This window comes from Neomonachus schauinslandi, chromosome 1 (assembly GCF_002201575.2).
Source record: "Neomonachus schauinslandi chromosome 1, ASM220157v2, whole genome shotgun sequence".
Classification (NCBI taxonomy): domain Eukaryota; kingdom Metazoa; phylum Chordata; class Mammalia; order Carnivora; family Phocidae; genus Neomonachus; species Neomonachus schauinslandi.
The window spans coordinates 168,180,011-168,206,775 of NC_058403.1; the positions used below are offsets into that span (position 1 = coordinate 168,180,011).

The 26,765-nt window shown below is 40.5% G+C and overlaps 1 protein-coding gene and 1 pseudogene across 1 annotated transcript in view; one reads left to right on the plus strand and one right to left on the minus strand.

Moving 5' to 3' along the window:
* ARL8B (ADP ribosylation factor like GTPase 8B) overlaps positions 1-23,258 on the minus strand; it is a 62,842-nt gene extending 39,584 nt beyond the window's left edge. The window contains exon 1 of the mRNA XM_021694913.2: positions 22,920-23,258. Coding sequence (XP_021550588.1) covers positions 22,920-23,042 — 123 coding nt within the window. The 5' untranslated portion in view covers positions 23,043-23,258. The remainder of the gene's footprint in view (positions 1-22,919) is intronic.
* Positions 23,259-24,270: 1,012 nt separating this feature from the next.
* Positions 24,271-26,554, plus strand: LOC110585102 (annotated as a pseudogene).
* Positions 26,555-26,765: the final 211 nt, after the last annotated feature.

The following is a 26,765-nucleotide window of genomic DNA, read 5'->3' on the forward strand; positions in this document are numbered from 1 at the left end:
TTATTTCCTTGTTGATCTTTTGCTTAGATGATCTGTCCATTTCAGTGAGGGGGGTGTTAAAGTCCCCCACTATTACTGTATTGTTGTCAATGTGTTTCTTTGCTTTTGTTATTAATTGCCTTATATTATTGGCTGCTCCCATGGTAGGGGCATAGATAATTACAACTGTTAGATCTTCTTGTTGGGATAGACGCTTTAAGTATGATGCAGTGTCCTTCCTCATCTCTTATTACAGTCTTTGGTTTAAAATCTAATTTGTCTGATATAAGGATTGCCACCCCAGCTTTCTTTTGACGTCCATTAGCATGGTAAATGGTTTTCCACCCCCTCACTTTCAATCTGGGGGTGTCTTCGGGTCTCAAGTGAGTCTCTTGCAGACAGCAGATGGATGGGTCTTGTTTCTTAATCCAATCTGATAGCCTGTGTCTTTTGATTGGGGCATTTAGCCCATTTACATTCAGGGTAACTATTGAAAGATAGGAATTTAATGCCATTGTATTGCCTGTAAGGTGACTGTTAATGTATATTGTCTGTGTTCCTTTCTGGTCTATGTTGCTTTTAGGCTCTCTCTGCTTAGAGGACCCCTTTCAATATTTCTTGTAGGGCTGATTTTGTGTTTGCAAATTCCTTTAGTTTTTGTTTGTCCTGGAAGCTTTTTATCTCTCCTTCTATTTTCAATGACAGCCTAGCTGGATATAGTATTCTTGGCTGCATATTTTTCTCATTTAGTGTGTCAGAATATTTTTTTTTATAGAAAGACCCAACTATACACTATCTACAAAAAACCTACTGTAAGTACAATGACAGAGGAAGCTTAGAAGTAAAAGGATGGAAACCGTAACACCATACTGCCACTAACCAAAAGAAAGTTGGGAGTATGGGTGCCTGGGTGGCTCAGTCGTTAAGCGTCTGCCTTCGGCTCAGGTCATGATCCCAGGGTCCTGGGATCGAGTCCCACATAGGGCTCCCCGCTCTGCGGGAAGCCTGCTTCTCCCTCTCCCACTCCCCCTGCTTGTGTTCCTGCTCTCGCTATGTCTCTGTCAAATAAATAAGTAAAATCTTAAAAAAAAAAAAAAAAAAAAAAGTTGGGAGTAGCTCTACAAATATCAAACTAGACTTGAAAGCAAAAAAAAAAAATTACCAAGTCTAATGAAGGACACCACAGGGCGCCTGGGTGGCTCAGTTGGTTAAGAGACTACTTCAGCTCAGGTCATGATCCTGGAGTCCCGCACCAGGCTCCCTGCACACCAGGGAGTCTGCTTCTCCCTCTGACCCTCCACCTCTCATACTCGCTCGCTCGCTCTCTCTCATTCTCTCCCTCTAAAATAATAAATAATATCTTAAAAAAAAAAATAAAGGACACTACCAAATGATAAGAACCAATTCACCAAGAGCATATAACATTCTAAATGTGTATGCACCTAACAACAAAGCCTCAAAATACAAAAAATTAAAACTGATGGAATTGAAAGGAGAAATAAACCCACAATTAGAGACTCAGCATTCCTCTCATGTTGACAGAATAGCAAGAAAACCAGAATTTAAGATCACTAACAATCAAGTGGATCTAACTGACATTTATAAAGAAATTTAAAGAACACTCCACTCAAAAGAGAATACACATTTTCTTCAAGTGAACATGGAATATTCATTCAAGATAAACCACATCCTGACCATAAAATGAAGCTGAAGAAATTTAAAAAGATTCGAGTCATAGAAATATGTTTTCTGACTATAATGGAATTAAGTTGGGAAGAATTAATACAATAGTATTGGGAAATAAATATTTAGTTATATATAATCTCTGGGTCAAAAAGGAAGTCTTAAGGAAAATTAGAAAATATTTTAAACTAAATGAAAAACATAAAATTTGTGAGGTGTAGCTAAAGTAGTGATTAGAAGGAAACTAAGACACTCAAATGTTTATATTAGAAAATTCTCAAATTAAGGGCGCCTGGGTGGCTCAGTCGTTAAGCGTCTGCCTTCGGCTCAGGTCATGATCCCAGGGTCCTGGGATCGAGTCCCACATCGGGCTCCCTGCTCGGTGGGAAGCCTGCTTCTCCCTCTCCCACTCCCCCTGCTTGTGTTCCTGCTCTCGCTCTCTCTGTCAAATAAATAAATAAATAAAAATCTTTTAAAAAAAAAAGGGCGCCTTGGTGGCTCAGTTGGTTAAGCGACTGCCTTTGGCTCAGGTCATGGTCCCAGAGTCCTGGGATCGAGTCCCACATCGGGCTCCCGGCTCAGCGGGGAGCCTGCTTCTCCCTCTGACCCTCTCCCCTCTCATGCTGTCTCTCTCTCTCTCTCTCAAATAAATAAATAAATAAATAAAATCTTAAAAAAAAAAAAAAAAGAAAATTCTCTAACAACTTAAAGAAATAAAAAAGAGCAAATATGTACATCATTACTATAATTCACTCACTACTATAATTAACACTGCTGTATGCTATTTTGAAAGCTGTTAAAAAAAATAAATCTTAAGAGTTCCATCACGAAGAATTTTTTTTTTTTTGGTCTGTAGATGGTAGACATTAAACTTACTGTGATAATCATTTCACAGTATATGGAAGTCATTATGTCATGTACCTTAAACTACACAGTGCCATATTTCAATTTTATATCAATAAAATTGGGGGGGAAGAGCAAAATAAATCTAAAGCAGAAGCAAACAGTAAGAACAGTAATAATACTGAACAGAAAATCCACAGAAGTAAATCAATGGAACCAAGAGCTGATTGTCTAAAAAGGCAAATAAAACTGATAAACGGACAGAAGAAAACAGGGGAAACAAAAATTACCAGTATCAATAACGAAGGAAGGGATATCACTAAACTCTATAGATATTAAATGTATTGTAAGAAATACTATAAACTCTATGCACATAAATTCAACAACCCCACTGAAATGGACCAATTCCTTGAAAGTCACAATCTACAAAAACTAACCAGGAAGAAAAAACTGAATAGTCCTCTGTCAATTAAAGAAATGTAATTAGTGATTTTTAAACCCCTTTGGGAGGGGGGATTTTTTAATTTTTTATGTAATCTCTGCTGTCAATGTGGGGCTCAGACTCACAACCCAGAGATCAAGAGTCACATGCTCCACCAACTGAGCCAGTCAGGAACACCAATTTTAAATCTTTAAAAAAATCTCCAGACCCAGACAGTTTCACTGGTGAATTCTACCAAACATTTTTAAAGATTTTATTTCTTCATTTATTTACCAGAGAGAGAGCACAAGCAGAGAAAGGGAAAGGCAGAGGGAGAGGCAGGCTCCCTGATGAGCAAGGAGCCTGGGATCATGACCTGAGCCAAAGGCAGACTATTAACCTACTGAGCCACCCAGGCGTCCCCTACCAAACATTTAAATAAAAAATAACACCAATTCTACATAATCTCTTCCCCAAAAATACAAGAGGCAGGAACATTTCCCAACTCATTTTGTGACTCTAACATTACCCTGATACCAAAAAGTAGTTTACAATATTCAAAAAGTTGGATACACTGTCCTAACCCAAGTATAAAGACACAGAACAGTAACAGGTAGCAAGAGGGATAGCTAGAAAATACACACTCAGTTTAAAGAACTCATGGATTTGTTTTTCATTTGAGGACAATAACTCTTGACTAAGGGAGATCTATCATTTGCTCAATGATCTAGATCATCAATTTTGTTCAACCAAATGCTGGTGTGTGGAAGGTAGGGGAGTGGGGGCATACTAACCCCCACCTCCATCAGGAGGTTGCTAGTGGTAAACCCACCAATGTTCTCCGGTAACCCAGGAACCATTTCTTCTAACCTAAAATTGTCAGAATACAACAAACCACAGTTCCACACATACAGCTGCATCCCTCAGGCTGTCTTTTCTTACTGTACCCCTGGATTAGTTTTAAGCAGTCTGGAAACCTGTTTCAACACTCACTAAATAGAGAATTAAGGACAAGATTAGAAGATTAGTCTGTGCTGGAATTTAGCCATGAGGCTTAGTTCTTCCTGATGAACCAACCAGAGAACATTATTTTTAAAACTGCTGTGCACAGTCCCCAAAGTAAGAAAACAAGCTAAATCATCTTGTATGGGAAGATGCCATGACCACTGCTACCTCTGAAAGAATACAACTAGGAAGGCCATTGGGAGCCCTGCAAGCTTTACATCACATACTGCCCTAATTTCTTTGAGACAGGACACCCTGTAGGAATTGACTTGACTCATTCAGAATTCCCAGATCCAACATCGTCCATTAACTACTTTTGCTTCCCGTTCAGCTCCATTTCTTTAAAAGAATTTATACAGAGGTTTTTCTGGGCTATTAAGAAATCTAACTGGTGATGAACATTTTATATAATTTTGAGTCTATTTCATTCTACTTCCGAGACAATAAACTTCACTGCTCACTGAAACCGTAACATCCATTAGTGGCTATCTAGATCTGCAATTAAACAAATGTCAGAGACATTACTAAGAAATTACCCAAAAAGTATCTCCTAGTTTAGAATTTAACCCATAACTTCTACTGCTACTCAGAACCCTTAAATATTAGAATGAAAAAGCCTCTAAATGTAACCAAGGATTACAGCATATCATGGCAGATGACAGCATATGCATGACCTCTTACCAGATCTCTTTTCTAACTAGAAGATAAATGAAGCTGTTGAAACCCTGCTCCACAGGTATATCATAAAACAGATAGGCAATACTCCCTTATCTTTTAAGGAATACTCCCTTCCAGGCATCCTTGACAGCAGTAGTGGAAGCAAGAAAATGTTTATAAATAGAATTCTGATGTCAGACTCTGGAGGAAACTAACTTTGGCACCTATCATTAGAATACATTAAAATGTGGACTTTAATTTCTTAGTCCTTTATCTCCAACTTGTAACCTTTTTCTGCCTCTAATAGATTTGCAACCTTATCTCCTCCACTAATAACACCATATGGATTGCTTTGTGCTTTTCCCCCACTGTAAAACCTTTAGTAACACTGCTTACTTTTTAAAATATTAAAGTTACTAACTCCCTAAAAACATTTTAAACCAGAATACATCAACTCTTTTAGCTATCTGTTTACTTATGTATCAACAGAGACATCTCTGTTTCTACGTTTATCAAATACAGCATAGTCTGAATACATTTCTCTTTCAGAGCTGTTTTTCACCCTCTGGCTCTCTCTGAGTGTCCCTGAAGAAACAAGAAACATTGTAAAGCTACTCCACTCGCCCAGCCAGTGTTATCAGCATTGCTTCATACTGAAACACAGCTCTTAAATGATGGGCAGTCATGAATACTGAGTCATTGTACAGTGTGCTCAGGTTCCAAACTGCTGTGTCTTCTAAATGCTAGCATCATTATTTATTCAGTAGCTGGCTACAAACCCACTTACTACCATCCAGGTGGGGAGCCTGGCAGGGAATTAGAAGTGCAGGAAGAGGCTGGAGTGACAAGAATGTTTTCCAGCTATATGTGGTTCCTGCATCAAGAATACATCATTATGGGGCACCTGGGTGGCTCAGTTGGTTAAACAACTGCCTTCAGCTCAGGTCATGATCCTGGAGTCCCAGGATCGAGTCCCCGCATCAGGCTCCCTGCTCAGCGGGGAGTCTGCTTCTCCCTGACCCTCCCCCCTCTTGTGCTCTCTCTCTCTCTCTCTCAAATATATAAAATCTTAAAAAAAATCCTTTAATTGCACTCCTGGGTATTTACCCCAAAGACACAGATGTGGTGAAAAGAAGGGCCATATGCACCCCAATGTTCACAGCAGCAATGTCTGCAATAGCCAAACTGTGGAAAGAGCCGAGATGCCCTTCAACAGATTAATGCATAAAGAAGATGTGGTCCATATATACAATGGAATATTACTCAGCCATCAGAAAATATGAATACCCAACTTTTACATCAACATGGATGGGACTGGAGGAGGTTATGCTAAGTGAAATAAGTCAAGCAGAGAAAGTCAATTATCATATGGTTTCACTTATTTGTGGAACATAAGGAATAACATGGAGGACATTAGGAGAAGGAAGGGAAAAATGGGAGGGGGGGGAATTGGAGGGAGAGATGAACCATGAGAGACTATGGACCTGAGAAACAAACAGGGTTTTAGAGGGGAGGGGGGATTGGTTAGCCCGGTGATGGGTATTAAGGAGGGCACATGGGCGCCTGGGTGGCTCAGTCGTTAAGCGTCTTGCCTTTGGCTCAGGTCATGATCCCAGGGTCCTGGGATCGAGCCCCGCATCGGGCTCCCTGCTCCGCGGGAAGCCTGTTTCTCCCTCTCCCTCTCCCCCTGCTTGTGATCCTGCTCTTACTGTGTCTCTCTCTGTCAAATAAATAAATAAAATCTTTAAAAAAAAAAAAAAAAAAGGAGGGCACATACTGCATGGAGCACTGGGTGTTATACGAAAACAATGGATCGTGGATCACTACATCAAAAACTAATGATGGGGCGCCTGGGTGGCTCAGACGGTTAAGCGTCTGCCTTCGGCTCAGGTCATGATCCTGGAGTCCCGTGATCGAGTCCCGCATCGGGCTCCCTGCTCGGCGGAGAGCCTGCTTCTCCCTCTCCCTCTGTCTGCCACTCTGCTTACTTGTGCTCTCTCTCTCTGTTAAATTAAAAAAAAAAAAAAAAAAAACTAATGATGTATTGTATGGTGACTACCACAACATAATAAAATTTAAAAAAAAAATCCTTTAAAGAATACATCATTGTTTTTAGTTGGGCCACGTGTTGCTGACTTACACTATTAATAATAATAGTAATAATGATAGTAGCAACATGATACCATTCACCTTACCTGCCTCATTTTACAGAAAAGGAAGCTTGATATTAAGATCACAAGTTCACAAATGCATCAGCAAAACTGGGATTTGAACCTGGGTCTGAATTTCAAAACCCTACTGTTACTTTCTACTTAAGTATAATTCTTCAGGCATTAGAGTTATCGGTTGATAAATTAAAAAAAAAAAAAGCCAAGGTCATTACTTGTATAGAAGCTTGAAGTCTATGTTATTAGGTTGCTCACCACAGGAACAATATACAAACTCAATGGTCAACTGAAAGGTTATAAATCGATACTACACTAAGCATATGTAGTAAAATACCAATTTAGACCAACCACAATCTCTTCCACCAACCAACCAAAACTAGTAACTACAACCAAATCTACCAACAGGAAGACAAACCAAATAGACCAGCAAATTTTTCAGTACATTGCCCCAAACATCCTAGCACATCTATAATGGATTATGGCAAAGGATAGTCTAGGATTTCAACTTCCCTCTCACAATGACAGAACTTTCATCAAGAATCAGAAACTGAGGGGTGCCTGAGTGGCTCAGTCATTAAGCGTCTGCCTTCGGCTCAGGTCATGATCCCCGGGTCCTGGGATCGAGCCCCACATCAGGCTCCCTGCTCAGCGGGGAGTCTGCTTCTCCCTCTCCCATTCCCCGCTTGTGTTCTCTCTCTCACTGTCTCTCTGTCAAATAAATAAATAAAATCCTAAAAAAAAAAAATTAAGAAACTGGTCCCTAGTGGCCAGCATACCTCCATCCTGGAACTCAGAAACCTTTCATCCCCCTCTGAAACTGAATCCCTACTCAGTACTTACTTGAGGGCTGAGAGGAGATCCATTTCATCTGTCATCTAACTGGAACACATACTCCTGGCCCCAATCCCCAAATATTACATCAACCACACTGGTAATTATCAAGTATGGAACATTTATGCCAGGCACTGTGCTGATTTATCTTACCTCACACCATGAGCCCATGGGACAACTATTCTCGTTCCCAAATCACCAATGAAGAAACTAAAACTTTGAGGGGGTCACAAAGCTCTGACAGATCAAGAATTCAAATTTAGGCATGTCTGACCCAATATACTTAAACAATACCCTACACTGCTTCACTCTACTAAGTCAATAATAATGAGCACCCCCTGAGTCAGGCACAGTTACATTTAGGGGATACAAATAAGAACGTTTACAATCTGGAAGTGAAGACAGATAAATAGATGATAATAGACCCAAATAAATATAATTTTGAACAAAGTGCTATGAAAAGAGAGTAGAGGGCAATTAACTTTGCCTTAGAGAAGAGTTAAGGCAAGGCTCCACAGATCTGGGATCTAAACAGTATGTGTTAAGACAGTGCCATCTAAGGGAAAAGGAGCACCAGGAGATAATGTATTGTAGACAAAGAAAAATGGCTTGTATCTTTGGTGTCTCATTTTCCATCATTAACACAGTCTAACATGTATTTCACAGCCTGCTTCCTCCTCCTCCCCACAACCATCTTGCTATTTTCACTGGCACATTTAAGCCCAACTCCAAAGTCCGCCCCCCCCCCCAAAAAAACCCCACACATACACTAAAATTTACAAATGTTCCTAGGAAGGATAATATAGAGAAATATTAAAACAACCAGTAAAGTAGACATTGCTAAAGAAAGCTAAAAACGGCTAAGGAACACCACAAGAGGTGATGTCCAATTTCCAAACTAGTCAGTCACAGGACTTAGAAGAGCTGTACTGCATCAGGTGGCAAAGCAAGGTCCTAAAGGATCTGTCTGTAAACAAGGATTCATCATAGCTCACCATTCACGCTGAGTTACAGTTGCATTCCAGACCTACTTGATAAATTTTTTAAAAATCTAAAAAATTTATTTTATTTATAAAATAATATAAATAAGTATAAAATATATTTTATAAATATAAATTTATAAAAATTTATATTATTTTATATTTATTTTAAATTTTTTTTAAAAAATTTTTTTAAAAATCAAAACTGTGTCACTTAACCTCTTTTTTCCTTTTATAAGCCAGAGTATCTACTTAACAAGGGGGCTAAAAGAATTATATAATGCTTTGTATGTGAATGCACTTGATAAAATAGTCAACAAAAGATTTTCACTGAATACCCCTAGTGTGTTGGAGATAGTAGAAAAAGATTAAGAAATAGGATGTCTAGGAACATTCTTTGCGTTAACTATCCTTAAGAATGACCTAGTATAGGGGCGCCTCGGTGGCTCAGTTGGTTAAGCATCTGACTCTTGATTTCAGCTTGGGTTATGATCTCAGGATTGTAAGATCAAGCCCCGTGTCAGGCTCCGCACTTGGCATGGAGTCCGCTTGCCCCTCTCCCTCTGCTCCTAAATGAATCTCTTAGCAAATATCGAACAGCCTAACTGGGATAAGGGGACTGAGGATCACACTTTCTTTTCAATCACACAGTAAAATAATCAGTAATGTAACCCTATAAGAGAGAAAAATATTTTGAGTCTAATACTATCCACATGTTTACCCAGCACCTAAGAAAAATCACAACTTAAATCCCAAGAGATCAGATATCCTTTATGTTTAAAGCATAATAAATTACACATACCAACTTTTCTCTTCAGTAGAAAGACAGTATACAAAACTGAACCAGACACTTTCCAGGGATAGAAACATTCCTCTCCAAATTAAATAGTGAAGGCTTGTTCCAAGCCTACAAGAGCCTGAGTCACTTTGAATATACAGCCTTCATTCAGCTGCTTGAAGGGCCTGTGGATTAGGACCTCTTCTGGGCAGTGTGCAATCTGGGCACAGACTCAGGTACACAGGCACCATAAACAAATCAAGATAGCCCAATTGCAGCTCTGGAGGAGTGGAGAACATTCTGTTTAACTCTTAGAACTTAGAAAATGTTGGCAAAGTAAGTAACCAGCAGGTTAGGATAACTGACACAAATCACAAGAAAAAGTATTCTACAACATTCTTTTGCAGAGAAACCAGAATTGGATTCTCAACTGCTTCCTAAGTTTCTTACTACTAAGATAAAGACATGAATTGATGAAATTTTAATTCTCAGTTTTAGTCCCACCGTATCTAAAAATAGCATGAATGCACTTCCCAAATATAAATTCCCTTTATTTCATTAATCATATAATACATTTACACTCAACTCATACCTATCTCTTCTACTCATTCCCCTCTCCACCCCATATCCACTACTTAATCACACAACCATATCCCCCAACATTCACTCAACTCCTTAAAGTCTTCAACAACAAATCCCCCTTTGCCCTACACATCTGATTCAACCACTAAATTGCACTCATTCTACTTCCATAATAAAGCTATCTTTTTCCACTTCCATAATAAAGCTAATTTTTCCCTACTCCTTAACTCTCCCCCTCAGTATCTCTCAATCAGATTTTTGTAATGACCTTGTGACCAAGCTCCTTTTCACTGGTCTCTATACTGCTACTAAATTCATCCTTTGGAAAACAGGTCTTATTTCATTTCCCCAAACAAAAATCTTCACTGGCTCCCCATGCATACTGATCTACTTTTCCAGTCTTTTGTTTTTTCCCTCATGCAAGTTACATGTAATGCAACCAAATTTCTTGCCCTCAATTGTGTCCTTGCTATTCCCGCTGTTCCTTCTTGAACATCTTTTCTTCCCTCCATTATACCAGAAGCTGCACAAGGGAAGGAACCATGTTTGTTCCTCATTATATCTATGCCACCTAGAACACTGTTTCAAATACTCACTGAATAAATGAAAACCACTATACTCTCAAAGTTCACTTCAGAGCGCCTGGGTGGCTCAGCTGGTTAAGTGTCTGCCTTTGGCTCAGGTCATGATCTTGGGATCCTGGGATCAAGTCCCACAACAGGCTCTCTGCTCAGCAGAGTCGCTTCTCCCTCTCACTCTCCCTTTGTGCTCTCTCTCTCTCTCTCTCTCAAATAAATAAAATCTTTAAAAAAAGTTCACTTCAGTGGCCATTCCCACCAAGGTCCCACTAAAACATCCTTTCTAAAATACCCTCAATGTCGGGCGCCTGGGTGGCTCAGTTGGTTAAGCGACTGCCTTCGGCTCAGGTCATGATCCTGGAGTCCCGGGATCGAGTCCCACATCGGGCTCCCTGCTCGGCAGGGAGCCTGCTTCTCCCTCTGACCCTCCCCTCTCTCATGCTCTCTCTCTCTCTCTCAAATAAATAAATAAAATCTAAAAAAAAAAAATAATAAAATAAAATACCCTCAATGTCTTAGTGAGGTGAGGGTAGCAATTTGTGCCAATCTTAAGGCACATAGTCTACCACAAATAACTTTGTCTGGTACATTTATGAATCATCTATCACAATACCTTGTACACAGTTTAAGTATACATAAAATAGATACACTTTGTTGTTATATTCATTCACTCAATATTTACAGAGCTTATTATATGCAGGGCATAGTGCTTTGCACTGGGATACAGTATTGAAAAAAGGACAAAGCTCTGCCCCTATAGAACCTACATTCATAAAAAAGACAAAGATAATAAGCTAATTTCTTAAGGTAGCAAGTGTGGTGAAAACTTGAACGGAGGTGATACGATCAATCCTAATTTGGGAAGATACATGCAACAGACAGGATGAAAGGAGTATATAAAGGTTAAAACTGGTCAAACTGTTTGGCCCACCTTCAGGCACTCTGAAGAAAATTACAGAAACAAAGTTTTAGGCACAAACATTTCAATCACTTAATAATGGAAAATAATACCTGCAACAAAAATATACATAGGCAGATTAAAGCCTATTAACATCCATTTTATTTAACATTTTTTTAGAAAAGGATAGAGGTTGGTTCCCTGGATTGAGGCAGAAGGGGATCAAAAGTTCCATCCTGGGACACCTGGATGGCTCAGTTGGTTAAGCATCTGCCTTCAGCTTAGGTCCTGGGATCGAGCCCCCTATCAGGCTCCCTGCTCAGCGGGGAGTCTGCTTCTCCCTCTGCTCCTCCCCATGCTCCTGCATGCTCGCTGGCTCTCTCTCTCAAATGAAAAATAAATAAATAAATAAATAAAATTTAAAAATGAATAAAAGTTCCATCTTGAACTAACTGAACTTGAGTTGCCTTTTAGCCATCAAAGTAGGTAAGTCAAATAGACTACATTAGATCACTTAGAATGTACCACATGATCCTGTCACGGTTATCAAGAAAGCATATACTGGACATTACGCTAAGTGAAATAAGTCAGAAAGAGAAAAACACCTACATGTGCAATCTTTAAAGAAAAGTAGTACTCACAGAGAACAGACTGGTAGCTGCCAGAGGCAGGAGGTACAGGATAGTGGTGAAGGAATCAGGTAAAGGGTGCCAAAAGGTACAACCTTCCAGTTATAAAATAAGTAAGAGGTAATGTACAACACGGTGACCATAATTAATAATAATATACTGTATTATTCCAAAGTTGCTAAGAAGTAAATCTTAGAAGTTCTCATCACAAAATTAAAAAAATTGTAACTATGCATGGTGATGGATGTTAACTAGACTCACTGTGAAGATCATTTTGCAATACATACAAATATGCAATCATGTTATACCTGAAATTAGTATCATATGTTAATTACATCTCAATAACAAAAAAAAGCATATATTTGTGAAAAGACAGGGAGAAAATGGGAAGGATATACAGCTAAATATATTAATAGTCATTAAATCCTAATGGTATTAAAAATGATTTCTTTTTGTTTGCATTATCTATACTCTTTTTTTAAACAATATGGATTATGCGTATTCTTTTTAAGAAACAAAATGTTTTAAGTTTTTAAATTCAGCCACTGAATAAAGAAAATAGTGAGATCAAAATAAAGAAACCAAAAGCCAGGAGTGAAACAGCTAGATTTTGGAGGCCGAAAAAGTGGGTTTCTGCCATTTCCTAGTTTTTCCTCTGATAAGAACTATTTAAATATAATGAATTCCATATATTTGCATTCAAACTTTCTCCATACAAAAGGAGCTGTCAAGGAAAAGTAGATCTATTGATCACTGTCTAAACCAGACCTTAATCCACCTTCACAGAGGAAACTCTGAGAAAAGCTCTCTCTGGTCCAGACTGCATACAGTCTCAAGAGCCCACTTCTCATCTAGGAGGGGATGGGCTACTACAAGCACAGTATACTGCCTGCTGGGGCTTGCAAATTTATGACTGTCAACAGTGATTAAACCTACACTAATCTTGGGGGGCCTGGGTAGCTCAGTCATTAAGCATCTGCCTTCGGCTCAGGTCATGATCCCAGGGTCCTGGGATCAAGCCCCACATCGGGCTCCCTGCTCAGCGGGAAGCCTGCTTCTCCCTCTCCCACTCCCCCTGGTTGCGTTCCCTCTCTTGCTGTGTCTCTGTCAAATAAATAAAATAAAATCTTTAAAAAAAATTGAAAAAAAAAAAAAACCTACACTAATCTTAAATCCTGGTTTAAAAATTAAAATACAAGGGCGCCTGGGTGGCTCAGTTGGTTAAGCAACTGCCTTCGGCTCAGGTCATGATCCTGGAGTCCCAGGATCGAGTCCCGCATCGGGCTCCCTGCTCGGCAGGGAGTCTGCTTCTCCCTCTGACCCTCCTCCCTCTCATGCTCTGTCTCTCATTCTCTCTCTCTCAAATAAATAAAATCTTTAAAAAAAAAAAAGAGGGGCTTCCCCTCTTTCCTATTAAAAAAAAACAAACTAAAATACATGAAAATAGATACCAAAATTATGGTCCTATCCAAATTTAAAATTACAATCTAAGCATACACTTGTACAGGGCACCTAAATTCTAGAGGGCAGGTAGTACTGCGAAGGGCCACTCTTTCCTTCCTGTAGGGATCAGTCTATTTTTCTACCTTTTACCATAAAGTTGCATTCTTAACTGTCACTCTTTTTTCTTTTAAAGACTTTATTTATTTGAGAGTGAGAGAGCACAAGAGGGGGTAGGGTCAGAGGGAGAAGCAGACTCCCTGCTGAGCAGGGAGCCCGATGCAGGACTCGATCCCGGGACTCTGATCCCAGGACTCCTGGATCATGACCTGAGCTGAAGGCAGTCGCTTAACCAACTGAGCCACCCGGGCGCCCCCTTAACTGTCATTCTTAACACTATGCTACACTCTGCATACTGAAATATGAAAACGGAAATGTGAGTTCATAAAGGCATTTTTCTGAATTTTATATTGTGAATATAGTAAGTCTATCTGAAAATATATTTAAGCACCTAGTATGTGCCAGGCACTGTTTCAGGGAATTGGAATGTATCAGTGAACAAAAGCAACAGAAATCCTTGCCCTCAAGGAGAGCACATTACAGTAATCTAGCAGCTAACATTTATGAAGCACTTCCATATTATTTGCCTTGTTTTGAACACTGTTCAAAATGTTTTACAAGTATTAACTCATAACAACTCTATGAGGTAGAAACTACTATTACTCTCATTTTACATGTAAGGAAACAGACACTGAGGAGTTAAATAACTTGCCAAAAATAAGACAAGTCAAAGAAGAGTCAAGATTTGAACCTCAATAGTCTGGCTGTCAGTTCCTAACCTCTATGCCATTCTAATTCATGCAGCCACTTAAACATATTCTAAATAAATTCATTCATACCACATTCATATGCCAACAAATTTAGGCTCAAAGTATATTCTTACAGTAATACTACTTAGGTAGAGCTAAAGTAGTTGTTATCAAGTAAACTGATAAAAAGACATTTTTAGGATCATTTTGCCAATCATCATCCAAGTTTTTTTTTTTTTAATAACAAATGATTGTTTTCCTAACCCAGCTTAGAAGGAAAAGCTTCAATTTTCAAGCAGAAATGTCACTACTTCGGTATCTGAAACCTAAAATTATTTTGTCAGTATTACAATTTTTTAAAAGTACAGTATTCTTAGAGATGGTTTGTTTTTTGTTTTTTTTTTTTAAAGATTTATTTATTTATTTGAGAGAGTGAGAATGAGAGAGAGTACATGAGAGGGGGGAGGGTCAGAGGGAGAAGCAGGCTCCTCGCTGAGCAGGGAGCCCGATGCGGGACTCGATCCCGGGACTCCAGGATCATGACCTGAGCCGAAGGCAGTTGCTTAACCAACTGAGCCACCCAGGCGCCCCCTTAGAGATGGTTTTAAAATGAACCCTAAAGCTGTGATTTCTTTAAGGGTAAAAAAAATTTCTTTTTGGAATATGAAATGTTATTCTAGGGGCTCCTGGGTAGCTCAGTCGGTTAAGCAGCTGCCTTCAGCTCAGGTCATGATCCCAGGGTCCTGGGATCAAGCCCCGCGCCGGGCTCCCTGCTCATCAGAAAGCCTGTTTCTCCCTCTCCCTCTGCCTGCTGCTCTGCCTCCTTGTGCTCTCTGTCAAATAAATAAAATCTTAAAAAAAAAAAAATGTTATTCTAGTGTATAAAACTAAACAAACTATGAAACTGGATCCAAATATAAGACCCAATGTCCAATTTAAGAAAGAGTGTAAAAAATAACACAATAGAATGTAAGCCTTGTGGTGCTGACTCTGAAGAAAGAAATTAACTCAAATTATTCCATTAGAGATTCCAATTTTGGTTTGTCACATACTAGAAAAACTAAATGCCTTAAATTATCATTTAATTTTGACCATTCAGCAAATAGGTTAATATTTTTTTCTTAGTTTTCCTATATGAGCACAAAAGACATGAATCAACTTTTATAATTATAAATGATACTCAAGTTACTAATTTAAAAAATTCATATGCTATAGCCTCAAAAAATGGTCTACATGGCAAACTTTCTTTTCTCTCTCTCTCTCTTTTTTAAAGAGAGACAGGTGGGGGGGTGGAAGGGCAGAGGGGGGGAGAGAGAGAGAGAATCTTAAGCAGGCTCCACAACCAGCAGAGCCAATCTCATGACCCTGAGATCACGACCTGAGTCAAAATCAAAAGTCAGATGTTTAACCAACTGAGCTATCCAGGCATCCTTACTTGGTAAACTTTCTTAGATTCTGATTTATAAAAGAATATTTTTTAACACACTCCCCCCCCCCAAGAAAAGCAGCATCACACTTTAACAGGACAAGATTAGGTAAGGACTGCATGGAAATATGCCAGATTCCTAGAATACAACTCTTAATGCAATCCACCATTAAGTTTAAAACAAATTAGATCCAGATAGCGAAAGGGGATAAGCTGTTATTTATATGACTTGGCTACAAAATTCAATAAAAAAGAAAACTCAAAAAGGAATTATGTTCCCTATAGTCTCAGTCTTAGTAGTTGCTAAAACATAGATACCTCTTTAAACATTGAACACAGAAGCAGAGCAATTACCTAATAGAATAGTTTAAAAATACTGCTGGTTTACTTTACTTATCAACAAAACTAAGTATGTTTTGCCCTAAAAATAACAAGGGACAAGTGCTTAGCTGACATCCAACTTTATATATGAAATCTGTTCAGAGAACATTCTCAGTAAGAGCCCATACTCTACTTTCTGGAAAGCAATTTGGCCATTTGACATGAAATATGTTCCTTTCTTTTGACCCAGTGATGTAACTCTGGAACTCATCCTTAGGAAATGCAGAACACATTGATGTACAATAAACTCTGGAAATTATTCAAATGTCCAATAATGAGGAAATGATCAAATATATTATGGTACAGCCACAAGATATGCCATAACAGAACAAATTATAAAAGCATTAAAATGGTTTTACACACAGAAAAATGCATACACCATAATTAAAACAAACTAGGTATCCTCTCAAAACGTTTTTTTTTTTTTTTTTTTTTAAGATTTTATTTATTTATTTGACAGACAGAGAGATAGTGAGAGCAGGAACACCAGCAGGGGGAGTGGGAGAGGGAGAAGCAGGCTTCCCGCTGAGCAGGGAGCCCGATGCGGGGCTCGATCCCAGGACCCCGGGATCATGACCTGAGCCGAAGGCAGACGCTCAATGACTGAGCCACCCAGGTGCCCCTCCTCTCAAAACTTTTTAAAAAGGTGTTTAGATATATTCATTTAAAAAAGACAAAAAGAGGGCGCCTGGGTGGCTCAGTTGGTTAAGCGACTGCCTTCGGCTCAGGTCATGATCCTGCAGTCCCAGGATCGAGTCCTGCGACGGGCTCCCTGCTCGGCGGGGAGTCTGCTTCTCCCTCTGACCCTCCCCCCTCTCATGTGCTCTCTCTCATTCTCTTTCTTTCAAATAAATAAATAAAATCTTAAAAAAAGAAAAAAAGAAAAAAACAAATAAATAGGGGCACCTGGGTGGCTCAGTCAGTTAAGTGTCTGCCTTTGGCTCAGGTCGTGATGTCAGGGTCCTGGGATGGAGCCTCCTGTTGGGCTCCTTGCTCAGCAGGTAGTCTGCTTCTCCCTTGGCCTCTGCCTCTCTGGCCCCACCCCAGCTCATCCTCTCTCAAAACAAATAAATAAATGAAATCTTTTAAAAAATAATAATAAAAAAGGCAAAAAGGAAATACTTTGAAATGTTGACAGTAGTTAACCTTGGATGGTGAAGATAACAAGGTTTCTTCTATTTTATATCATTCTTTTAAAATTTTTACTAATGACCCTCTCTTATTTTGATAATCAGAAAAAAATCTAAAAATATTTAAGTAGTTTTTATAGGTACAATGCATTTTCTATCCATGTTCAGTGACCATCCACTTTATCTCTGAGAAGGTTAAAAAGCACTTTAAGTTGTGAGATATATTCTAAGTCAGTAATTTAAAATGGATTATTGCACTGTAACAACTTCTTAATGAGAACATTTGGCTTTTGATATTCTAAGTCTGCATGGCAAAAATAATGGGAATGGGGATGAGGGTAAAGAACCTTGAAAGAGAAAGAAGCTCCTTGGCACGATGCCTCATGTGCTACAATTCCTAATGTGAAATTGAAGACCACCTCACTAGAAGACTAGTTTCTACAATAAAATTACAAATTTACTAACCTATAGACTTGAGCCACAATAGTTTCTTTAAAAACTATTTTCCCCATTCTTACTCCAGAGTAATTAGGTAATAAACACTCTGATCAAACCCAGAATTATTTCTGCTTTTTAAAGAAAATAAACATGGCTCAATAACCCAACAATGCCTGTTAGCCAGTTATTTAAATGTCCAAACACAATATCATAATATTCCACTACTCCTACTTTATACAGATTATCATTCCTTCCCCCAATTCATGCCCTCCAACATATATACAGACACACACATATATACACACATAAAGAGATACACACACACACACACACACACACACAGTCCTCAAATGTTAATCAACATGCTTAAGATGCTTGGGTTTAAAATGTTATCCAGATTCATAACAAGAGTATATTTATGAACAAATATATTTAAAAAAAAAGATTTTTAAAGGATTAAGATCTCCTAATCCACAGCTCTACGATTCTAGTCTCAGCTGGATTTTACAGAGGTAGACCACAAAAGTAGAAAGGGAACTAACCCTAGCTTTTAATTTTATCTCTACTAGTTAGCAGCCTTAGGAATTTCACTTACTTTTCTGGATCCTCTAGCTACATCTATAAAATGAAAGTAAAATTAGACCACTTAATTAAAGTTTCTACAAACTCTAAAAAAAATGATTCTGGGGCGCCTGGGTGGTTCAGTCGGTTGAGCATCTGACTCTTGGTTTTGTTTGGCTCAGGTCATGATCTCAGGGTCCCAGCCCAGGTGGAGCTCCATGCTAAGCAGGGAGTCTGCTTTAAATTCTCTTCCTTCACCCCTACCCATGCTAAAGAGCACATGCTCTCCCCCTCCCTCTCCCTAAAATAAATAAATCTTTAAAATAAAAAAATTCTAGATTCAAATTTCTACAACCGTTCCAAGTATCTCCTTTTCCTAATACTCAGCAGTAATAAACTTTTCCTTGGATTAACCAATTTGTATCAATATTTCACAAAATGTAGACAAACTTTCATACTACTCATTTCTAAAACACACTGTTATCTTTAAGAGTTAGCCTGTAACACTTTGGTAAATCCTATTAAACATTTCTTATTAATTCCTGCAACCCATGTAAGAGCCTCCGTTAAAAATAAAGATTACTCAACATACATTACACATATAGAGCACATGATTTATTATGCAATAACTGCCAGAATACTTAGCAATGGGCAATATTTCATTCCCTAAAACTAATGAGAAAATTAAAGACTAGAGAGGTTTTTTTTAATGTTCAAAACAAAGAGAACACTTGGTATGTTGAGGGTGTCTATGTAAAAATATTAGATAAAATGAAGTATCATTCCATTTTCAAAACCACAAGAATATGAATTTTAGGAATGAACCTCTCTGTAAATAAAATGCCTAATTTCAGGGCGCCTGAGTGGCTCAGTCATTGGGCATCTGCCTTCGGCTCAGGTCATGATCCCAGGGTCCTGGGATCGAGCCCCGCACTGGGCTCCCTGCTCCACGGGAAGCCTGCTTCTCCCTCTCCCACTCCCCCTGCTTGTGTTCCTGCTCTCGTTATCTCTGTCAAATAAATAAATTCTAAAAAAGAAAAAAAAAATGCCTCATTTCAGAATAAACCAAACCCTATATATAATTAATTCACCTTCACAAACCTTTTGGGTAAGTTAAATGACATTTCTGAAATTTTTCTTAACTTTTAAGGCAGAAGATAAAGCCACAGTTTATGCAAAAAGTTGATTTTTACCAAAAGAAAACTGGCTTCACCTGAAGCTTTTCATACCTGGCAAGTTACTTTCTAAAGTGACACAAAGTACTCAAACCATCTATATTTGAGTCTACAAATCAAACATTTTATACAAAATACAAACAATAGTTAATTTTTTAAAATATAAGGCTAGGGCGCCTGGGTGGCTCAGTTGGTTAAGCGACTGCCTTCGGCTCAGGTCATGATCCCAGGGTCTTGGGATCGAGTCCCGCATCGGGCTCCCGGCTCAGCAGGAAGCCTGCTTCTCCCTCTCCCACTCCCCCTGCTTGTGTTCCTGCTTTCGCTGTCTCTGTCTCTGTCAAATAAATAAATAAAATCTTTAAAAAAAATAAAATAAAATATAAGGCTAAATTTACTATTTTGGAAACATTGTTTTTATCTAAAAGTCTGTAAAAATCACCTTTAATTACTAACCTTTTCCTCACCCTCAACATATTAATAATCACAGGTTAAGTTAGAGTCTGAGATTTTTTTTTTTTTTAAGATTTTATGGGCGCCTGGGTGGCTCAGTTGGTTAAGCGACTGCCTTCGGCTCAGGTCATGATCCTGGAGTCCCAGGATCGAGTCCCGCATCAGGCTCCCTGCTCGGCAGGGAGTCTGCTTCTCCCCCTGACCCTCCCCCCCTCATGCTCTCTCTCTCTCATTCTCTCTCAAATAAATAAATAAAATCTTTTTTTTTAAAAGATTTTTAAATCTTTTAAAAGATTTTTAAATCTTTTAAAAGATTTTTAAATCTTTTAAAATCTTTAAAGAGACAGAGACAGCAAGAGCAGGAACACAAGCAAGGGGAGTGGGAAAGGGAGAAGCAGGCTTCCCGCTGAGCAGGGAGCCCAATGTGGGACTCGATCCCAGGACCCTGGGATCATGACCTGAGCCGAAGGCAGACGCTTAACAACTGAGCCACCCAGGCGCCCAAAGAGTCCGAGATTTTTTTTAAAAAGGTATGAAATTTACGAGGTCTCTTTTTTACTCAGTATCTTAAAGGCTGTAACAACTACAGTCCAGATTTTTTCTAAGCCAAACCTACCCACATCATTATAATCCAAAACGAATTGTCTAATATAAAAAAAAAAATAGTGGAACCACTAGTTCACTTTGAGTTCAACAGGGTTCCAGAAGCTCTGCTGTTAAAATAATCTAATACAATTTTTTTTTTTTAAATGGGGGGGTACATGATGTTATTGTTACAATCCATAATTCCACTACTGGAGCCCACATTTGGATAAATCAGATTCAGAAAAGGAAATTACCCCAGCTAATTCCCTTCTGAATATTTTCAAAACGCTGTTTCTGCATTAAAGAAGTGTATCCGCTACAAATAACAACAGCTACCACTTACCTAGCCCCTTCTATGGGCAGGATGGTGCTAGTCACTTAACATCTGTCATTTCAGTTACTCCCCAGAACAACTCTTCAAGAAACCTATTATTATCTCTAATAGATGAGAAAGCAAGGCCTGAAAGAGGATACAAGGTTAAGTGGCAGAGCCAGATTGGAAACCCACAGTTCCTTGACTTCAAAGTTCTTGCTCACATTAAGCTACACCATCTTTGAAAAACATAATAAGCATGATTTTCATGCTTATGTCTTTAGAAGTTCTTCGAAGATTTACTAAACCTTTTCAGGTTTCCCAAGTATAACTACTCTGCAACAAATATAACAATTAATTGTAGTAATACACCTACATCTACACTATATATTAATTCAGTCTTGTCAAAAGGACAGGGTTTACAAGGAGACTCCAATTCTTATCTCAAGGGAAAACCAGAAAATTTAGTTAACTGAGGTCTGATCTTTTCCGTATCATATAAAAGCTCTAGTACGGGGCACCTGGGTGGCTCAGTCAGTTAAGCGTCTGCCTTCAGCTCAGGTCATGATCCTGGAGTCTCAGGATTGAGTCCCGCATCAGGCTCCCTGCTCAGTGGGGAGTCTGCTTCTCCCTCTCCCCCTCTCCCCTGCTTGTGCTCTCTCTCTCATGCTCTCTCTCAAATAAATAATAAAATATTAAAAATAAATAAGTAAATAAAAACTCTAGTATGGATATTTAGTCCAAAATTTTTTATTAATTTTAGTGCTATCATACACACTTTCCACTCTACTTGCTGCAAAGATAGTCATCTCAAGCCAAAAACAAAAACATATCCCCAAAGCAGCCAAACAAGTACATAAATTTTCTTTTATACTTATATGCAACCTTCCTCAAAGGCAGTCTGGATCTCTGCTAATCTTTTTCTTCAAGTCTTACTCACTCTGCTGCTCCATTACTGCAGGACTAAGAGTCACATGTTACATATTTAATCCCACAAGGGAGCTGTTTGAATCATTCCTGTAACCAAACCAGTTGGGCAACTAGACTAGTAAATAAGGATTTCAACCATCATCTAAAAGATGAAGAACTGCTGCCATCTCTCTTTAGCATAGTTCTAAAGCTTGTCCCTGACAAGTACAAGCACCTATCAGCTAAAAGTGAATCACATCAACTCCTGGCCTCTAAATTAAGATTGAAGAGAATCTTTCTCTCTTATTCCTTCCCCAACTAACCACCCAAGCAAAATTTAATAATCATCCTTCCACTCAATCACTGCTGAATAAACACCACATCGTATACAGGTTCCCAGGGCAATTTCCCTCCTAGACACCCATTTCCTGGGCCTGAAATAAACCATGCTCCTGCCCAGTCTCTTCCCTTCCCTCCCTTGCAAGTAAGAAACACCCTCATAAAAGATCAACCCCTCCTTTTTCAAGGAAGTTGAGTGACTACAGATCCATCTTTTCCGACTACTGGCTCTGGAAAAACAGAAACCCGTAACTGCCTGGCTAAATAAACACTACAGACTACAGTGGACTGGATTGGCTGGAGGGGTTTCTCCCCAGTTTCTACCAGCGAGCCCAACAGCAATGAACTTGATCTCCGCCCCTAGGGGAACGACTGAAAACCAGTAACTAAATTACAGGGAACAAGCTGCCCACGGAATTCGGGAAGGAGCCCACACGGGTCTCCTGCTTTCCTCACGATGGGGCTCTCCGTCCCGAGTGGCTACTTGAGGGACACTCTGGAGTCTCACGCTTTCTCACGGGACTGACAGCTCGCCAAATCCCACCCTTCGGGGAAGTGACAGGCTGAAGTTAAGCCTGCAGGTGCCCCCACAGAGCAAACCCGAAGGAAACCCAATCCTTAAAAACGAGACAAGGCCAATGTTACCCCTTCCAAGCCCCGGCCACGCTGAGGACCTAGCCTTTTGTAGAAGGTGACTGAATAGAATAAACTCTTCGGCTGCCGATCTCAACGCTACCCCTCAGGCACCAACACGCGGGAACTCCGAACCCCGGCCCCCGCGGAGGTGACAGGAACGGCTTGCCTCCTCCCCTCGTCCCACTCCCATTAGCCCCATCGCGCTGAGGGCAGCCCCAGCCCGGGGCCTTCGGGCAAGCGCCGGGCCGGACTCGCGGGCTGCGGCGCCCCGGGAGGGTGAGCGGGCGGCACTCACCGCGATGACATTGACGAAGGTGGTCTTGCCCGAGTACTGCAGCCCCACCAGCGTCAGCTCCATCTCCTCCTTCCAGAAGAGCGAGCGAAACCAGTCCAGCAGGCGGGAGATGAGCGCCAGCATGATGGCGGCCGGGAGGGAGAACGGACGGGCGGGCGGGAGGACAGCAGCAGCGACGGCTCCCACACGAGCGTGCCTCAGCCCGGACCCCTCAACGGCTCCTCGGGGCCGCGGCGCACCACTGGCGGACACGGGCGGGCGGCGGCGGCCGAAGCCAGGAAGCCGAGCGGGTCATATGACTCGCCCTGCCCCACACGCTCGTCCCCGCGCCACCGTCGGCGTCCACGGCAAGAGCGACGTGGGCTGTCCGGCCAGGCGCGTCTACCGCCTGCAGCGCCACCTGCTGGAGCCTCCCTGCAGCACCGCGTACCCGGGAGCTGCCCTTGGGCTCCCTACCATCCCTCCCTCGCTCATTTACCTTGGTTAACTCATCATTCTTTCTGCAGTTGTTTATTGACAGTCGGCTGTATGCAGGAAGTCTTCAAGACTCTGGGAGATTCAGTATGGAATAAAGATGGGAAGCCACAAGTGTTTATCAAGAGGGAAATGATTAAAAAAACTGTAGTGTGGCCCCAAAAGGGAATATTATGCAGTTATAAAAACAAATGAGGAAATTCTCTGTGAACTGATAATGGAATGATGTCCAGGAAATGTTTTCAAGGACTGTAAATGCAAAGTATGTGCATATATACAAGTATGTATTGTATTTGCATAAAGAAATCCTGGGAGACCAATAAAAAGGGAGGATAGAAGAAACTGGATGGCCAGAGACAGGAATGGGAATGAGATTTCTCTAGGTATCTTTTTGTATCATTTTGACTTTCAGTCATGGAAATGAGTTGCCTGTTCAAAAGTTTAACTTGATTAAAAAATAAATTTAAATATCTGCAAGGCTTTCATACTAAAAAAAAAAAGTCCTTGCCCTCATGGAGCTTACATTCTAGTGAGGAGACATATAATATAATAAATAAATATAAGATATAATGCCATGTAGTACCAAGCATTATAAAGAAAACTGAACAAGAGAAGGACACAAGAGTAGCAGTGTTCTAGTTAGGATCAGAGTAGACCTCTCAGAGGAGGTAGCCCTGGATGGGAAGACTTGGAGGAAGTGAGAAAGAGAGCCAGGCACAGATCTGATGGGAGCACATTCCAGGCAGAAGGAAAAACAAAGACCCTGAAGGGGGAAGGAGCATGACTGAAAAACAATCAGCATGGCTAGCTCGTTAATAGGCAGGGAGTAGAAAGAGATGTGGATGGAGAAAGAGGCAGAGACTAGAGGAAATAGGACATGGTGTCCTTAGTTCAGATTTTATTCTTGGTGAGTGAACCAATTTATACTTTTAAAAGTGAACTCTAGGGACGCCTGAGTGGCTCAGTTGGTTAAGCATCTGCCTTCAGCTTCTGGAGTCTGGGATCAAGTGGGGAGTCTGCTTCTCCCTCTCTCTGCTCCTCCCCCTGCTCATGCTCCTTGTGCTCTCTCTGTGTCTCTCTCTCAAATAAATAAATAAAATCTAAAAAAATTTTTTTTTAATTTTTTAAAAAGTGAACTCTGGTAGCTCCATGGAGAATTGGCTATGGGAAGGCATTATGGATTGAACTGTGTCCCTCCAGAAGATATGTTGGAGTCCTAACCCCCAATACCTCAGAATGTGACCTTGTTTGAAAATAGGGGCATTGCAGACATAATCACTGAAGATGGTCATACTGGAGTAGAGTGGGATTTTAATCCAAAACAACTGGTGTCCTTATAAGAATAGCAGAGGATACACAGTCACAGAAGAGGAGAAGATCATGTGACGACAGAGGCAGACACTGAAGTGTTGCAGCTGCAAGCCAGGGAACACCAAGGACTGGCCAGCATGCCACCAGGAGCTAGTGATGAGGGAGCAGAAGGCTAGCTGAAGACAAAGCACAAGCTGACACCCTACAACCTCCCCCCCACACCCCCACTCCTGGGCGGGACTTGTGTGACATTCTTCCAGGGATCTCCCAACTAAATGTTAATACCTTGCTAGAGGGGAAAACAAGCTTAACTTGACAATGGCAAGACCCCTGGATATCTTATAGGTATCTTTTAGGTGGGTTCTCTTTAGCATATGAAAGTTCTTCTGAAACCTCCCTTTTCCTTACTTCCCCCAACTCCTGGGTATATAATCAGCCACTCCTCAAGACCCCAGGGGCAGCAGCTCTTTATGCCCACGGGTCCTTTGCCCATCCCCATGCTTTAATAAAACCACCATTTTGCACCAAAGACGTCTCAAGAATTCTTTGTTGGTCATTGGCTCCAGACCTCACCCCACCGAACCTCACCTATATTCCAAACCACATCACCAGGGGAGAGGCGTGGGACAGATTCTCTCTTAGAGCTTTGGAAAGAACCACCTTGGCCAAGATCTTGATCTTGGACTTGTAGCCTCCAGAACTGTGAGACAAACTGTGGTTTTTAGCCATCCCGTTTGTGGTTCTTTCTTATGGCAGCTCTAGCAAGCTAATGCAGAGGGAAAGAACAGAAACAGTGAGATGGTTAGGAAGCTGTTGTATTAGTTTAAGGGAGGGATGATGGTGGCTGGAACCAAGACTTTGTAGGTACTTATGTGCTGACCATCACAGAGCTTTCATTCCGGTGGGAAGGACAATGAACCAATAAACACTAATTTTAAAATGAGAAATTGAACACTCCTCAACCTTCGCAATTATTGTAATTCCCTTCACCTCTAAAACCATTTAATGAAAATCATTCTTACCTTCCATTTCTAGTTTCCCATAAAAAAAACTATAGATTATTTTTTGTCATATAAGCACAATATTATGTTTGTAAAATATCAAATAATACAGAGATGTGACAAAGAAAAGGTAATCTATCTGTTGGCATCCTCAATCCCCTCATCTTTGAAGTAACCCATTTTAACAGTTTACTCTTTTCTTACCAAATAAACACATAATACACATGCGTGATGGTTTTCTCTTATGTACAAAAATAGAAACATGTTGTAAGCATTACTCTATAGCTTCCTTTGTTCACTTATAGTTAAGTACATTTTATTAAAAATGAAGGCAATACCTTCTACCAGCTCATCCACCAAGGCACCAAGATGATACCTTGTGACTTCCTCATCCCACCCAGACCCAGCACCCAATAAGGAAGGGTTTGCATCACAAGATCCTCCTGGCCAACTTTTTGGCCCAGACTGAGGCCCTGATGAAGGGGAAGTTAACAGAGGAGGCCCGGAAGGAGCTGCAGGCCACACGGAAGAGTCCAGAGGCCTTGGAGAAGCTGTTGCCACACAAGGTCTTTGAAGGAAATCGGCCAACCAACTCTATTGTGTTCACCAAGCTCACGCCATTCATTCTGGGAGCCTTGATTGCCATGTACGAGCACAAGATCTTCATTCAAGGTATCATCTGGGACCCGCATCAACAGCTTTGACCAGTGGGGGGTGGAGCTGGGAAAGCAGCTGGCCAAGAAAATCGAGTCTGAGCTTGACAGCAGTAGCCCAGGGACCTCTCACGACGCTTCCACCAAAGGGCTCATCAACTTCATCAAGCAGGAGCGTGAGGTCAGAAGCCAATAAACTCATGCCCGGCTGCAGTCCCTGTTGTGACTGGTCCTTCTTGTTGCTCCTCCCCAGAAATGCACTGCACAGTCCTGCCCAGAGCAGCCTCTGGTTGCGGGCTTGGAACATAAGCCCTTTGGAGGAAGCTGGTCTGGAATTGCCACCCCACCCTTCCATGTCCTCGTGCCCTCTGTTTTACAATTGGCTGTTTCAGTGCAGCTGATGTTTC